The sequence below is a fragment of the Molossus molossus genome, unplaced genomic scaffold, assembly GCF_014108415.1.
Source record: "Molossus molossus isolate mMolMol1 unplaced genomic scaffold, mMolMol1.p scaffold_m16_p_13, whole genome shotgun sequence".
Lineage (NCBI taxonomy): Eukaryota > Metazoa > Chordata > Mammalia > Chiroptera > Molossidae > Molossus > Molossus molossus.
In genome coordinates this window covers 60,992,759-61,008,848 of record NW_023425348.1, presented here as the reverse complement: position 1 = coordinate 61,008,848, position 16,090 = coordinate 60,992,759, and the positions used below count along the sequence as shown (strand labels likewise).

General features: G+C 41.8%; 2 protein-coding genes across 10 annotated transcripts in view; one reads left to right on the top strand and one right to left on the bottom strand.

Moving 5' to 3' along the window:
* Nucleotides 1-4,042: 4,042 nt before the first annotated feature.
* Nucleotides 4,043-8,584, bottom strand: SPTY2D1OS (SPTY2D1 opposite strand). Its single transcript, XM_036257614.1, has 4 exons — nt 8,383-8,584; nt 7,876-7,964; nt 4,818-4,855; nt 4,043-4,163 (listed from the first exon to the last, which is right to left on the bottom strand). Exons 1-3 carry the CDS (start codon nt 8,524-8,526, stop codon nt 4,834-4,836), a joined length of 255 nt encoding a protein of 84 aa, XP_036113507.1. The 5' UTR covers nt 8,527-8,584; the 3' UTR covers nt 4,043-4,163; nt 4,818-4,833.
* Nucleotides 8,585-10,922: 2,338 nt separating this feature from the next.
* UEVLD (UEV and lactate/malate dehyrogenase domains) overlaps nt 10,923-16,090 on the top strand; it is a 48,802-nt gene continuing 43,634 nt past the window's right edge. For 6 of the 9 annotated variants that reach the window (XR_004959273.1, XR_004959272.1, XM_036259121.1 and 3 more), the window contains exon 1: nt 10,935-11,050. Coding sequence is in view for 7 of the 9 variants with exons in the window: in XM_036259121.1 (XP_036115014.1) it covers nt 11,009-11,050 (42 nt within the window). In the remaining 2 variants the exon portion in view is untranslated. Of the gene's footprint in view, nt 11,051-16,090 lie in introns of all 9 variants that reach the window. The other 3 variants (XM_036259125.1, XM_036259128.1, XM_036259120.1) reach the window with 2 other exon arrangements.

Here is a 16,090-nt window from a genome sequence, read left to right as displayed (position 1 = left end):
TCTAAAAATTCTTTAGCAATTAATGGCAAAAACCAAAAACTAAATTCATATGTATCAAGAGCACCACCTTCTCTTTTTGCCCATATTGCACTTTTATTTCAAACTATGCACACTGTGAAGAGATTTCTTCCCCAGGTAGAAGAGGCTGTTCCCTGTTACTGGTGGTATACCGGGCAATGGAACTTGCTTCATTCTCACCTTTCAAGTCCTGTCTACAGACTTGCTATCTCTTAAGCCTCAAATCCAAGCCATTCCAATCAGGCTGAGTTAGGTTGTGGCTGGAGAGAAGCCAAGTCTCAAGGAAAGTCAGCAACAGAAAATGAGGTATGATGTTAGAGGCCTTTGTCCTTAATTCTAAATGTGGAGGATTGGGACAGTGGGACATAAGTTTATAGAACAGTTCTACAACAAATACTGTGGCTACTTGAAGCCATTATGGTGCAGATTAAGTAGGAAAGGTTATTCTACAAAGAATCCTTACTCTTCAATAGGTCCAAAACTTGTTTTTGTGTTTTCCTTTTTGTCCATAAAGCTTTCTTTATTCAAATTTGGCTTTATAGATGATCATTATTAGCCTTCCTTAATGAGTTGACCATGAGACCTAGTCCCTTAACTCTCTATGAATTGAATTTCAAACTTTGAAAGTGCAAGGATTTCATTTTGAAGTTGAATCCAATGAAAGGTGTCTTCATCACTACGAATAACACCCTTTCTAATGCTCCACATAGACTATAACTGACTCTCACCCATCTCAGATACCTTCAGTGAAAATAAGGGTAGTGTGATATTCCATGTAATAAAACAGTTTTGGAACATTATTTCCTTTGCTGTTACATGCACACACACACACCCCCCTCCCTTGAAATGTTTTCTTCTTGGATAAGTTTTTTTCAATATTCATGTTTTGAAATCAGCAATTACAATCAAATGCTTGTCACAAGTGAAAGATTGTTGGTGGCTTAAAGTTTACTAGCACTTTACTCAATGATATTGTGCAGTTATTTGTACAGAAAGGCACATTGTGCTAGATAAAAGTTCCAGAACTTGGTAAGAAGAGTCAGGCCATGTCCTTAAGTGTCTATCACTGAGTGCATTTCTTCTATAATATAAATGTTGGTTTTAGTATTCTTCAACATCAGCATTATAAAAGGGCACTTCTGTAGCTCATTAAAAAGTTCTAAGTCTTTAAATTGATCTTGGCCTTCTTTCCAAATCCTGTCTTCCATTTTATTCTTCAGTTCCTGACCACTCTTACAAAAAGCTCACAGACCTTTGAATAAACTGGAATGGGCTGTTATTTTATTGAGGTTTACAAATTAAGTGCTTGATTTTAAATGTATCCTCCGTTTTGATTTTCAAATTAATTCAATATTTGAAGATGTGCCTTTTATTGGGTAATGTTAATTCACGAATGTAGTAATGTTATTTCATGATTGTAATAATGTTACATGATCCATGGGTGTGGTATTCCCTCACAGATGATGTGCAAGGAATTTTCATAAAACTCATATGCCTCTGATTGCACAGTCCCAGCAAGGGCACTTTCTTTTAAGGCTACTTTCAGGACTTGTCTTTGTATTTTCACTAAACTACAAATGCAGTTATGTCCATTTGGAGGCCAGGGTACCACATGTCACAGGCAGCCTTACATGTGTGCCATGAAAAGGTTCAAAGACTGTTAGCAAAAAAGAAAGTCTGTGGGAACTCAAAATTTCATTTTTTAATGTAATCCCCAAGATTTTCTCCAAGAAATAAATTACTGTTTTGTATTTTATATCTTAAAAGCAGCTATTAGTACATTTCTGAGATATAGCAGGAGACCAAAACATGTTTGGAAAGAGAATAAATATATGAAGAGAGACTGGTTGGTTTATTTTAATGTGCTGAATATACTAGACTACTATTTATTTTGTGAGTGGACGTGATGACATAAATATTCAGGTGTTTAGTGTATGATTAAGAATGGAATATAGATTTCTTTGGAGTTATTAAATCCCATGTCTTTTACAAAATGGACAAATCAAGTTGAGAAACATTTACATAGCTTAGCTTGTTAATCTGGTGCTGTTGACCTGCAAGAGAATCTACTTTTGCATATACAGGTGAAAGTTTTGCAATTTATGTATAAAATAAATTGTAGGCATTAAAAATATTTTATTGATATTTACCTGGTTTGCACTTATTTACCAAAATTCGTATTCTTATTTCATAACATTTTCCAGCTAGAAACCCCAGTAGACTCATCAGACTTCAGAGATAGGGTTTGCCTCCTTACACACACACCTGTTCATTCTCCCTTACACATTTACATCTGCTCAGACCCTACCACTGACACTTCATCTCCCCCACCACCTTACAGAAGACACCCAAGTAAGGAGAACTGTTAGGAGTTATACTCTGAAGTGGAGGGAAGAAGAACTGGGTAAATAACTTCTTATTAAGAAAAGCAGGCTCTGCCCTGGCCGGTTTGGCTCAGCGGTTAGAGCATCGGCCTGCGGTCCTGAGAGACCCGGGTTCGGTTCCCGCTAAGGGCACATACCTCGGTTGCAGTTTGTCCCCGGCCCTGGTCGGTTGTGCGGGTGGCAGCCACTCGTTGTGTTCCTTTCGCATCGATGTTTCTCTCTCTCTCTCTCTCTCTCTCTCTCTGTTCCTCTCTCTCCCTCCCACTCTACCTGAACAAAAAATGGAAAAATGTCCTCCAGTGAGGATAAAGAAAAAAAAAAAAGAAAGAAAAGCAGGCTCTGACCCCCTGTAATAAAAAGAGCCTGAGATGGCTAAGAAGAGTCCTTAGGAATATATATATGAGGCAAGTGGGCACAGCCATCCAGCCAGAGAATGCAGGCACTTTATGAAATGTGTTGAGACTAGGTCATAAGTACAAGAGATGATAGTATCCTAGGGTGAGAAATTACATTTTGCTTATGGATTTTGAATTCATACTTCTTTCCATGAAAGATAAAAGATAAATCATTCAGTGCACAGAGCCTCTTAGAAATAGTTTAACAAACCTGTACCAAGTAGTCAACAAAATGTGTACATAACCAAAAGATCTCTGGTATGGGTCTTCTGGACAATGGAACTCTTATCAGTCATCCCCAAGCAGCCACAGAATGAGAACAATTTATTTTTAAACTGCATTTACTCCCAGTTAGATTTGTCCCTCCCTCCGGTCCCCCTTTAGGGTCAGAAAGCTCCAAACCACTAGAGGGCTTATTATGAATAACCTAGGGTTCAGACACCCAGCTTTATTGCAGCTATAGATCTTATACTTAGGTTCCATCCTTGGTCTCATAAACTAAACTGCATCATAAAGAACTAAGCACTTAGCTTTTGTTTTTACACGTTGCCTTGTATTAGCAGTCAGTGCAAAAAAATTCATCAGGCAATTTCTTTGGCTATACAGTTAAGGGAGACATTTGAACCAAAAGGCAGCCAAAATCTTACATATCCCAATCTCTTGTTTGGCCCTTTTCCTTGTCACATAAGAGCATAACAAGGTGAAGACCTGGATCTTAACCTGCACTGCAACTCAGAGCTGTTTGGTTTGGTAAGGTACTCAAGACTCTCAATTTCACTTTTGCCATTTTGTAAAATAAGGCTACTACTCGGGTTATTGTAAGGATTAAAATAATATAAAATTAAGTATCTAGCACCCAATATAAAAATCAATTCCTTTCCCCCACACGGTGTAAGCTTTGGGTATAAAATAGCTGTGGAAAGGCCACAGAGAAATATGCCCAAAGAATAGGCTTAAGGTTGCTGCAATCTCTCACCCTTTAACATTTTTTCAACCCTGGACCCAGGAGAAAGACATTACTTGGGAAACAGGTCTAATGAGAATGTCTATCCTTAAAGATACAGAATAAAGGACAAATTTAACTGAGTATCTTAGTCTTAATACAAGTCTTAGGGAGTAGGAAATGGGACCCAATCACTCTCATCCACCCCTACTACCTCCCCACCCTCCATCTCTCTGTTTCCAGCTAACTAAATACCAAATCTTAATCTTTTCAAAAAATGCGGTAATTTTTTACATAAAATGTGACAAAAATAATGTGCAATTACTTTATATGAAACCAACAACAGGAACTGTACAGCCGGTCAGGTGGGCTTCAGAGTTGCATTGCTTCACCAGGATCATCTGTGCTTGTTTCCAGTGGGGTCTGAAGAGAAAAAAGTATGTCAAGTGGGTCAATGCTTAGTGTGGGCTGAGGTCATTGCCCTCCTTGCCAAGGGTAGACAGAGGTAGCTGTGTCCAATTCTGTCACCCAATGGCTCTGATCTCAGTTGCCAGAGGGGCTTAGTAGTATGAGAGCTGACAAGAGGCAGAGAAAGGACAAATATCCAAGGTCCAACAGGAGGAGAAATGATAGAGACATGTGCTACCAGAACCATTATGGACCAGTGTTTACTTGAGGGACAGTTAAGTGTGGGGTTGTTCATGTAGGCTGATCTGAGAAATGGTATTGAAGACTGAGAATACAAAATATCCCATGAGAACAAGACTAGGTTATCCATGTCAGGCAGCTTTGACCCTGCACCTGAGAAATCTTTACATGTCCTGTTTACTTGAAAGAAACTGAAAAAGAATAGAGGCTCTTAAGAAAATATGTATGAAAGAGCACACAAAAGAGGGACCTCTCCCAACTGTAAGTAGAAAGTAAATAATAATAGTTGTAAGCTACATAACTTTTTTTAATAAAGAAAAAGGTATTTGTTTCTACAGTTACTAGAGTTGGATTTTGATGCTTAGTTCCTTTATCTAGGGGAATACATTTCAAGGTAGGAATAGAGAACAAAGTTGAAGGCACACTTACCCCTCCTGGGGGATACTTATATCCCTTCCACATTGTTCCTGCAATGAGAAGCATCCATAAGACAACAATCATTGCAGGCTTCTGGCTCAGTTGGTGGTGTGTGCAGGGGGCAAGTGAGTGGTTCTGAAAGGTGTGTTCTATTCCCCGAGTCCTGGGAACTGGGCTGTCTTCATTCAAGGCCTGATGGTGAATGGCCCAGGCATGATAGCTCCTGGCTGAGGAGCTCTGGGGTCTAGTCTAAACTGAAATGGCTTGCCATGGCCATTTTGGGAGTCAAGGCTCAGACACCAATTATGACATCAGCTTCTGTGACCTTGGAGACCAGGCAGAGTGAGTAGCTATGGGATGGTTGGCCAGGATGCCAGATGTGTTGCGGCTAAAGAACCCTTATCAGAAGGGCCCTGTTCTCTGGCAACTCTATGTAGTTGGTATCTAGCTGGCATCAGATCTTTATTAACTCATCACTTGCCAATATTTTGACTATTGACTTTATGCAGTCAAATGCAAAAAAATAAAAATCTCTATGTAAAACACAAAAAATACTTTGGATTAACTGGAAGGATCAAGTGGCTAGGTATGCTATGAGCAATTACTTTATATACGATTCTTAGGCTATTCAAAGAAAAAAAAAAGTTTTTTAAATTGTTATTTACTGATTTTTAGAGAGGAAGGGAGAGAGAAAAACATCAATTTGTTGTTCCACTTATTTACGCATTAATTGGTTGATTCTTTTTTTTCTTTCTTTTTTTTTTGTTCAGGTAGAGTGGGAGGGAGAGAGAGGAACAGAGAGAGAGAGAGAACCATCGATGTGAAAGGAACACATCAAGTGGCTGCCACCCGCACAACCGACCAGGGCCGGGGACAAACTGCAACCAAAGTACGCGCCCTTAGCGGGAACCGAACCCAGGTCTCTCAGGACCGCAGGCCGACGCTCTAACCGCTGAACCAAACCGGCCAGGGCAATTGGTTGATTCTTATATGTGCTCTGACTGCGGACTGAACCCACAGTCTTGGTATATTATCAGGTACCTTTAACCAACTGAGCTACCTGGTCAGGGTGAAAAATCTTGAATTTTGTGAAATAGCACAGTTAAACCTTCATGCGAGGTCAGCCTCCTCATGACCTCCTTCAGAAGGGAAGAGGGAAGATGGGCTGTTATGTTCACTTTACAGCTGGAGAAACTGAGGCACAGGATAGTTTTAGTGGTTTGGTCAGGAACACAGTGTAGCAATGGCTTAGCTCAACAAGTGCCCAGGACCTTCATCCATATCCCCATCCCCACAGTGGTCTGACTGTGCTGTGCCAATACTCTCATAAGAATTCTGGGGCAGATGGAGAGGGAAAAAAGCACCACCATCATGCCTTGCTCTTAGCATATCTGGGGCTGAGACGTGATACCCCTGCCTTCCAGAGTAGCTTCCCAGAAAACCTGCTCCTGTAATCAGCACATTACTAAAACTCAGAGTTAAGTTTCTTTAACTATGGGAACGTCTTTGAAAAAACGGGTCTGAATGAAATGAGGTAGGGTATGAGAAAGATGGGGGATGGTTTGCTAAAAGGACACTGGTATAGGCAGCCTGGTCTAGTAGAATGAGTGTGAGCGGCTATTAAGTCTAGAGAGCTATGCTTACATCCCAGCTTCATAAACAAGTTGGTCTGTGTGATCTTGGGTAAAGAGCTGAGGTCGATGCCACAAGTAGTTGACTGGCTCATGATTTTGCTTAGTCTGTTTTTTTTTATCCTCACCCAAGGACATTTTTCCATTTTTTGTTCAGATAGAGTGGGAGGGAGAGAAAGAGAGAGAGAAACATCAACATGAAAGGGACACATCAAGTGGTTGCCACCCGCACTACCCAACCAGGGCCGGGGACAAACTGCAACCGAGGTACAGTGCCCTTAGCTGGAACCGATCTCTCTGGACCACAGGCCGACGCTCTAACCGCTGAGCCAAACCGGCCAGGGCTGCTTAGGTTTTAAGTTGGCATTTATTAAATGCTAATTGTCAATATTTGCATTAAATGCTTTTCATGAATTCCTAAATATAATCCTCACAAAAATAATAAGATCCTGAGATATCTCCATGAAACTGAACTTCACAGAGATTAAACTTTCCCAAGTCACATAGCTAGTAAGTTGCAAAGTTAGGACTTGAACCCAAATTCACCTTAACTCCAATTTCAGGATCTGCTAAAAAGGGCATTAAAAATGCTGGCCCTGCCCTGGCTGGTTTGGCTCAGCGGTTGGAGCATCGGCCTGCGGACCAGAGAGTCCCGGGTTCGGTTCCCGCTAGGGGTGCATACCAAAAAAGAAAAAAAAAAATGCTGTCCCAGCCCTGGCCACTTTGGCTCAGTGGTTAGAGTGTCGGCCCACGGACCAAACAGCCTCAGGTTCAATTCCAGTCAAGGGGCATGTACCTCAGTTGCAGTTTGATCCCTGGCCCTGGTTGGGGTTGTGTAGGAGGCAACCAATTAGTTGATGTGTCTCTCTGGCATCCATGTTTCTCTCTCCCTCCCTCCCTCTCTCCCTCTCACTCTATCTGAAAATCAGTGGAAAAATATGTCAAGTGAGAATTAAAAAAAAAATGCTAACCCAATTTATTATAGAGTTTGTGAGGAGGAAGTAAGTTAATAGATGGGAACAGTCTTTGAAAAGAATACCTTTCTTTTCAAAATAGACCAGCACTGGTGGTGAGGGCCTGGGGAGGGGCAGGAACCTGGTGGAGGGGGTAATGGAGGGGGGAGACATCTGTAATACTCTCAACAATAAAGATGAAAAAAAAAACAAAACAGACCAGCACTGTTATACTCTCAACAATAAAGATTGAAGAAAAAAAAAAAAAAGACCAGTATTGTTATTAACAAATCTTTGAACCTTGGTCTGCTGTCTTCAGTAGTGCTCCCCAAATTTTATTTCCTTGCTATCTACCTCCAATCATTTCCCCTTCTATAGTTTATTATATTTTCCAGAGGAATATAAACTCTCCACTGAGATTTCAGGGTGCTACCACGTTCCCTGGAAAGGGAGGAAACCAGCCCAACAGACCTGATCACCACTCACAGTTGAAGATCTTCATCCAAAGCCTGGCTGCTCCATTGGGCCTTGCTCTCCTGAACAGGCCACCTATCTTTCCACCTCAGAGTCGGAGGCTAAGCAGAAAGAAATTTAAAGCCAGACATGACTCTACTCATTGGTCCTGTAGGTAACTGCTTCTGTATGGGACTAGAAGGGCTGCTGAAAAGTCCCCTCCAAGGCCCACTTTCCCTCTCCTGATCAGCAACTTGGTCTGAAATCCAGAAGATGGGCACTATTTTCAGCAGACCCCGTATAAATCCCAAAATGCTTTGAAATAAGTGACGTTATATACCTAAGGGTAGGGGGTACTTAAAGATGTCCGAATGGGATGGGAAAAAGCCTGGGAAACTAACTTTGCTCTCTTCGCACCCTTGACCTCTAATTAGTGGTGAAACCTCAACTATCTTTCCCTATTGGTCAGAAACCTCAGTTGGTAGGTTAGCCAGAGCCAGGACTGACTACCAGGGATTTATAGGCAGGGTCATTACTTACCATGAACTCTGGAAACGTTCCCATGTAACATGCAAGGCCAACAAAAAGCATCCAGCCAAGCACAATCATGATAAAACAATTTGTAAGACACAATTGCACAGTGAAAGACTCTTCACCAAGATCTTGGCAAAGGAGTATGCTCATGAACCTATAAGTTGGTAAAGGTCTCGCATGTCAGTTCCAATCCTTGGCTCCAAGGGATCAGCAACTCCCTAGTGGAGGAGTTGGAGTTTAGTAGGGCATTGTGACATCACTGGTCACATGACTTACAGATTATGTCAGATCAGGTCATTCCTCTGTTCAAAACCCTCCAGTGGCTTCTTTCAGAGTAAGAACCTAACAAATAAAAAAGCGGCCCCTGACATTGGAACTGGTCTGACCCAGTTAGGTCTCAGTGTTGTTAGCTGACCTGGCACTCACAGCTAGGTAAGTGATTCTCCTGTGGGTACAACAATCTCCCAGAAAACAAACATCAGTTGGGTCATTCAGACCATGACAAACTGAGACAAAACAAGGTCACTTCATAATTTTGTCTAAGCAAAAATAAGGTCATGGTACAACCCACAAAATACCCAACATTCTCTTCTCTCTGTTAACACAAGTGACTGCTGCTTTTTCACCAATCACAGCTCTATCATCACTCTAGTTTGCCCATGTTATAGATATTTGAGATACCCAATCATAGAACTGCCTTTTCTGATAGCACCCAGTTCAAAGTGGAGCTTTGCTTCCTTAAACCCTCCCCCAAGTCACCCAAAGCCCAAATCCTATAGCACTCTTTCGGAGCTATCTCAGTGGTTCTCTACAGTATCTACTCCCTCCCTGCAAAAAGTAATCAACCCAACTTAAGTGTGGGTGTGTGCCTGCTGGTTTCTGGCTGAAGGGCATTGACAAGCCAGTCACAATTGTCTACAAAGCACCCATAGTGTTTCTCAGACTTTATCATACATTAGAATCACCCAGGCTTCTTACAACAGATTGCTCGACCCCACCCCCAGAATTTCTGATTTTGTATGTTTGAGGTGGGGGTCTCAGAATCTGTATTTTTAACAAGTTCCAGGTTATGCTGAGGCTATGAGTCTGGGGACCGCAATGGAAGAATCACTGCCTTAAACCTTCTGTAGCTCCCTCTTATTTCTCTGATTTAGCCTATTTCTGCTTCCTCACCTCTTACTTCATTCTACTCCAGCCATATTGGCCTTTTTATTTCAAGACTTCCCAGGCTCACGCCGGTCTTAGGACTTTGCTTTGAATACCCGCTATATGAAACGCTTACTGTTTCACCTTTCAAGGGGATCTACCCTGATCTCCTTACCCCGTCTTTTAAAAATTTATTTGCATAACACTTAATTACTTTTTAATATTCAGTCTAATTTACTTATTTATTATATTTATTGTTTTGCTCTCTTCCTACTAATAAAAGAATGACAGCTGATATTTTGTTCACTTTTGTATCATCAGACCTAGAAAAATATCCAGCTTATAGTCAATGCTCAACAAAAGTTTGTTGAAATGAATAAACGCTCCGCCCAACCTTTCACCTTCTTTTTTTTTTAATTCTCATCTGAGGACATTTTTCCATTTTTTGTTCAGAGTGGGAGGAAGAGAGAGAGAGAAACATCGACGTGAAAGGGACACATCGAGTGGTTGCCACCCGAACGACCCAACCAGGGCCAGGGACAAAACGGCAACCGAGGTACGTGCCCTTAGCGAACCGAACCCGGGTCTCTCTGGACCGCAGGCCGACGCTCTAACCGCTGAGCCAAGCCGGCCAGGGCTCACCTTATTCTTCTCATTGACTCCCAGCATTCCTGCCTTTAGGTCTTCCTATAAATACAGCCACCCTACTGCCAACCCAACCTCTTGACAGTGAAAATACCCAGCTCCTGCGAATTTTTAGGCCCAATGTCTCACGCCAGGAATACACAGCAGGTAACCCACAGGTCAAGATCAAGCAAAGCCAGCGTGCTGCCTTCTTCCTTCTCCAGACGACCTAATCCACCAACCTCCCTCCTCTCTTTTCCCACCTGCCGTCCCTCCCTCCCACCGACCTGGTTGTGGCACCCTCCCGTGGGGGGAAGCAGCCCCTCCCCGGGCGGCCTCGTCCTCACAGGGCTGTCCCAGCTCCCAGTTCTCCCACGACGCTCCTGCTGGCTCCGTTGTCCTTTTCTAGCTCGCTGCAATTTTGATTTTGAAGTTTCATTACCTCATTCTTCCGAGATTCAACTACAATATTCGATCTTGTTCTTTTTCGATACTCTTCTGAATTTAACACTTCCTTCCAAAAACTCTCTTCCAGAGCAGGGCGAGCTTCCCTTACCGCTTCTTTCTCCTCAGGTCCTCCTCTTCACACCTGTCCACAGGTTTCTTCCCAGCAAGCTGGATCGTCCTTCCCCCGGCGCTAACGCGCTTCTGAGAGCGTCTGGGTTCGCGCCGGAGCGACGGCCGGACTCCGCGGAGCCGCCGCGGGTGTGGGGCGTGGAACGCGGGTTGCCTTTCGAGTCGGGAGGGGCGGGGCCTTGTACCTCTAGGAGGTTTGGTCCTCGGCGGCCGCCGTCCAGGAGCCGGTGCGAGAGAAGGTCCAGGGACTGGGGCCGCGGAATCTGACTCTGGAACCTGGCTGGACATGGAGTTCGACTGCGAGGGTCTGAGACGGCTGCTTGGCAAGGTGCAGGCAGCCCTCCGGGCTGGGTCTGGGGCCCCGGGGGCTCGGGGGCGCTTCCACCCCTCTCTGGGTTACCTCCTAGCGGCGTGTGCCCCGCTCGTCACGGGGCTGGAGCGGAGGGGCGTTGGCCTGAAGTCGGCTGCGGGGAATGGCTCTGGCCCCACCCGCAACTCCGAGGTCCCCAACCTCCTGCGGTGTGAGACCGTCCTACGCCTCCAGCTTCTCTTGATCGCAGAGAGCTTCTAGCACTCGCCCGTCTCTTTAAACACTCCCTTTTCTCTCTGCCGAAAGAAAGGGCCTGTCCCATTTCTTTCATGACTTGCAATGCGCAGCCATTGTAAGACCCAACTCAGATGTCCCTCCTTGGAAAATAGAATCACCCCCTTCTCTCCACTTGCTTTCAGAAATACCGATGATCACATCGTGGAGTTATTATTTATTCACAAACCTTACTCGTGCTTCACCTAGCCCTGTGCCTGACAACAGCGGACGCTGAAAGACCTGAGTGACTTAGGAATGAAGACCCAAAGGAGATCCCCTTAATGTTGAAAGGTTGACTGGGAGGGCTGACCCACAAGTCTGACCTACATTTCTGGGGCATGACTAGCGCCAGGTTCCGGGTTAGCCCAGGCTCTCTGATTCCCCACCATTGGAGAGTCAGAGGCATCCCTCCTTTTCATTAGTTTTCTAGTTAAGTGGTTCTAATGATTCTTAAGACTTCCGCCATTCTAAAACCATCCGTTTATGCCGTTGTTGGGTTTACCTGTATCTTTCTTTGTTGGGGCAGTTTGCACAACTATGCAAGGTTTGTGTGTTTGTGTGTGGTACATGCCGTGCCCCGAGCGGGAACCAAACCTGGGACTCTCTGGTCCGCAGGCCAACGCTCAACCGCAGAGCCAAACTGGCCAGGGCTTTGCATTTTTGTTTTGTTTTGTTTTGTTTTGTTTTGTTTTGTTTTTAAAAAACTATGCAAGATTTTGAAGCCGTATAATTGAAATTGTGTGTAAGCGATTTGAATGATATTATCTACTCTGACAGGTGTAGATCTTTTAGGAAGAGAAGTATCATCATGCTTAGAGTTACACTCTATCTTCTTTTCAGACATGACCTTAAAAAATTTTTTTTTCTTTATTGATTTTAGAGAAGGGAAAAGGAGAGACACATAGAAACATTGATGAGAGAGAACATGATTGGTGGCCTCCTGCATGCCCCCCACTGGGGACTTGGCCCACAACCTGAGTATGTGCCCTGACAGAGAATCAAACGGGCGACCTCTTGGTGCATGGGTGAATGCTCAACCACTGAGCCACACCGGCAGGGCATCAGACATGAAATTTAAGAAACCACTCTTATCAAGTTTTGAGCTGGGGAAACATGTATTATTGTCCAGTGAGAAGAATTGTTAAAATTGATAGTAGAAAAAGAACTTAATAATTTTGGTAGAACTGGAATGAAGGAAAAGACAAAAGAGTGTGATTTATCTCAAGGGTGGGAGTAGACTCCTAGAGGAATTTTTTTTGTCATCAGTGCACAACATAAAGTCTGGCACATGAGTGCTTAATATTTGTTGGATGTGTAAATTAAGGAAACTAGTTAGAAACATCTCAGTCCTGCTAATATTTCTGAAGTTCCTTAACCCTCATATTAGGCAAATAATATAATTTAATATCTAGAAATAATTTTAGTGCTGAAAAATCTGTGAAGTGAACAGTATGTTAAAATCAAGCAACTGTATGGAACATGTGAAAATTTTTATTGGAAACAAATAAAATGTCTAAATATTTCAACCTAAATAAATATTCCAACTTCATGTATATAAAGAAGTCAGCTCTCTCCAAAACAATTTTTTTTTTTTAAGAGAGAGGATGGGAGAGAGAGAGAAAGAGAAAAACATCGACTTTGTTGTTCCACTTATTAATGCATTCTTTGGTTGCTTCTAGTATATTCTCTGACTAGAGATTGAACCTGCAACCTTGGCATATCCGGAGAACACTCTAACCAACAGAGCTTCCTGGCCATAGCTCCAAATTGATCTATAGAGTCAATGCAATTACAATTGAAATTCTAACAAGTTATTTTGGGAACTTTTCAAGCTGATTGTAAAATTTATTTGGAAAGGCATAAGGCCAAGAATAATCTTGATAGTCTTATAGAAGAGTAGGTGTAGGGACTTGACTCTACCAGATGTCAGGAATAGTAATTAAGATTTATTGTAGTATTGATATAAGATAGACAAATTAACCAGTGGAATAAGACAAGAAGGCTTAGAATCATATTTATACATGTTTGGAAATGTGGTATAAAACAGAAGAGGATGCCCTGGCTGGTTTGGCTTAGCAGTTAGAGCATCAGCCTGCAGACTGAAGGGTCATAGGTTTGATTCCAGTCAAGGGCACATGCCTGGGTTGTAGGTTTACTATCTAGAAATAATTTTAGTGCTGAAAATAATTTTAGCCCTAATTCGGGTTGTGTAGGAGGCGACCAATTGATGTGTCTCTCTCACATCGATGTTTCTCTCTCTCCCTCACTCCTTCCCTTCTACTCTGTCTAAAAAAATCAATGGAAAACTATCCTCAGGTGAGGATTAAACCAAAAACAAAAACAGAAGAGGCACTGCAGATAACTATGGAAAGAAAAATACAGGGGAAAATAATTATCCATATGGGAAAAAAATAAAAGTGGATTCCTACGTTTTACCGAACTTAAAATTTCTTTGTGGATTAAAGATGTAAATGTAAATGACAAGCTTTAAAACATATAGAGATAAATGTAGGGGGGAATCTTTATAGACTCAGAGTATACAAACATTTTTAAAAATGAGACATATAGTCCTGGCCAGTGTGGCTCAGTGGGCTGGAGCGTCAACCCTTACACCAAGAAGATGGTGGATTGATTCCCAATCAGGCCATGCATCCAGGTTTCTCTTTCATGTAGATGTCTCTCTCTCTCTTCCTTCCTCTTTCTAAAATTAATTAAAAATAAAATAAAATTAAGCATAAAATGCTCAGAGACTGATAAAATTTTACTACATTCAAATTAAGAACTTCTAGATATCAAAAGACAGCATGAAGAGAATGAAGAGTCAAAATATAATCTTAGAGAAGAATTTTGTAACACATAACTGACAAAGTATTGATATCCAGAATGTATAAATTAGCATGCCTACAAATCAAAACCAACAGAAAATTGGACAAAAGACATGAATAATTATTTTCTAAAAAAACAAAAGAAGAACCAGGAAATGAATGTTTGCTCAATCCATTACTAACCATGGAGAAGCAAATTAACCCCATGATAAAACACCATTTTCCCTCATTGGTGTGGCATAAATTAATTTCAAATGATTTGGAGGATGTGGACAGATTGGAATTTTAAGCACTGCTGATAGGTACTTAACCATTTTGGGGAAACAATTTGGCCTTTATTGATTTGATTATGTGTTTTATGTCTATCTCTTGGTAGATACCAAAGAGAAGCAAAAGACATTTGCAGAATTGTTTATAACTAAAAATTATAAACAACCTGAATGTTCATTGACAGAAAGGATCATTTGTTGTATATTCACACACTGAAAACACTAGTATGCAGCAGTGAAAATGAATAAGCTACAATGTGCAACAACATAAATGAATCTTAGAACAATATATTGAGTGGAAAAAAATCAGGTTATGTACAAAATTATATTTTGATAAACCAAGAAACAAAACTAAACAAAAATGAATAAACCATGTTGTTTACGGATACACACTATGGAGGGCAAAAGCAAAGGAATGTGAATACACAATGCTAGGGAGGTAGTTGAATGAGCAAAAGATGGAGTACTCAGATGGATGTAATGGTGTTAGAAAGGTCTGTGTTGTACAGAATAGTAGCCACTAGCCACATGGGTCTATTTAAATTAATTAAAATTAGATAAAATAAAAAATGAGTTTCTCAGTCACCAGCCACATTTCAAGTGTCAATAGCCACATGTGGATGTGACTGTTGTAATTGACAGCACATACATAGATCTCCATCTGGCAGGAAGTTTTATTAGCACTGTTCTAGATTATATGTAAGTGGGTTGGTGCATGGGTGTTTATTATTCAAATGTGTATATGTGGATATATATTACTAGTTTGTATTAAATACTAAGTTTAAAAAATTATCTGGTTCCCTAATTTCTATGTCCCACTCCCTTGGCTGAGTTACCTTGGACAAGTAACCCAGATTTATTCTCTCATAAAATGATAAGATTGGACTTGATCTGGAAGATTCCTTTATGCTAAAATTATTTTATGAAATGATGCCACAAAGTATTTCTCAAGGTTTCCTACATTTGAGCAATGTCATACAAGAGTATTCTTGAACCCTGGCCGGTTTGGCTCAGTGGTTAGAGTGTCAGTCTGCAGACCAAAATGTTGCCGGTTTGATTCCTGGTTGAGGGCATGTACCTGGGTTGCAGGTTTGATCCCCCGCTCCAGTAAGGGTTGTCCGGGGCTGGGCCAGAGGCAGTCAATTGATTTGTCTCTCTGTCTCCCCCTCCCTCCCTTCTACTCTCTCTAAAAATCAATGAAAAAAATATCCTTGGGTAAGGATTAACAACAACAACAACAGCCCTGGCCATTTTGGCTCAGCGTTTGGAGCGTCGGCCTGCAGACCAGAGAGTCCCGGGTTTGGTTCCTGCTAGGGGCACGTACCAAAAACAACAACAACAACAAAAAAAACAAAAACCAAAAATATTCTTTTTTTTTTTTTAATCTTTATTGTTGGATGTAAAATGTATTACAGATGTTCCACATTTTTCCCCCATTGACCCCCTCCTCCTCACTCCCGCCCCCCTCCCACCTTTTCCCACACTATTGTCTGTGTCCATTGGTTATGCATATAAGTTCTTTGGTTTATTTCTTCCCACCCCCCTAACCCCTTTCCCTTTGAGGTTTGTCAGTCTAGCAATGAATTTGTACTTCTTCATCCCTTCACCTTTTTCACCCATTCCCCCAACCCCCCTCCCAACTGGCAACCAACAAAATGTTCTCTGTATCCATGAGAATGTTTCTGTTC

Coding starts and splice junctions, on each gene's coding strand:
- SPTY2D1OS (XM_036257614.1), bottom strand. CDS start 8,526: ATGAGCATACTCCTTTGCCAAGATCTTGGTGAAGAGTCTTTCACTGTG. Junction 7,965..8,382: donor GAACGTTTCCAGAGTTCATG/GTAAGTAATGAC, acceptor CTTTCTGCTTAG/CCTCCGACTCTGAGGTGGAA. Junction 4,856..7,875: donor TTGGATGAAGATCTTCAACT/GTGAGTGGTGAT, acceptor TTCTCATTGCAG/GAACAATGTGGAAGGGATAT.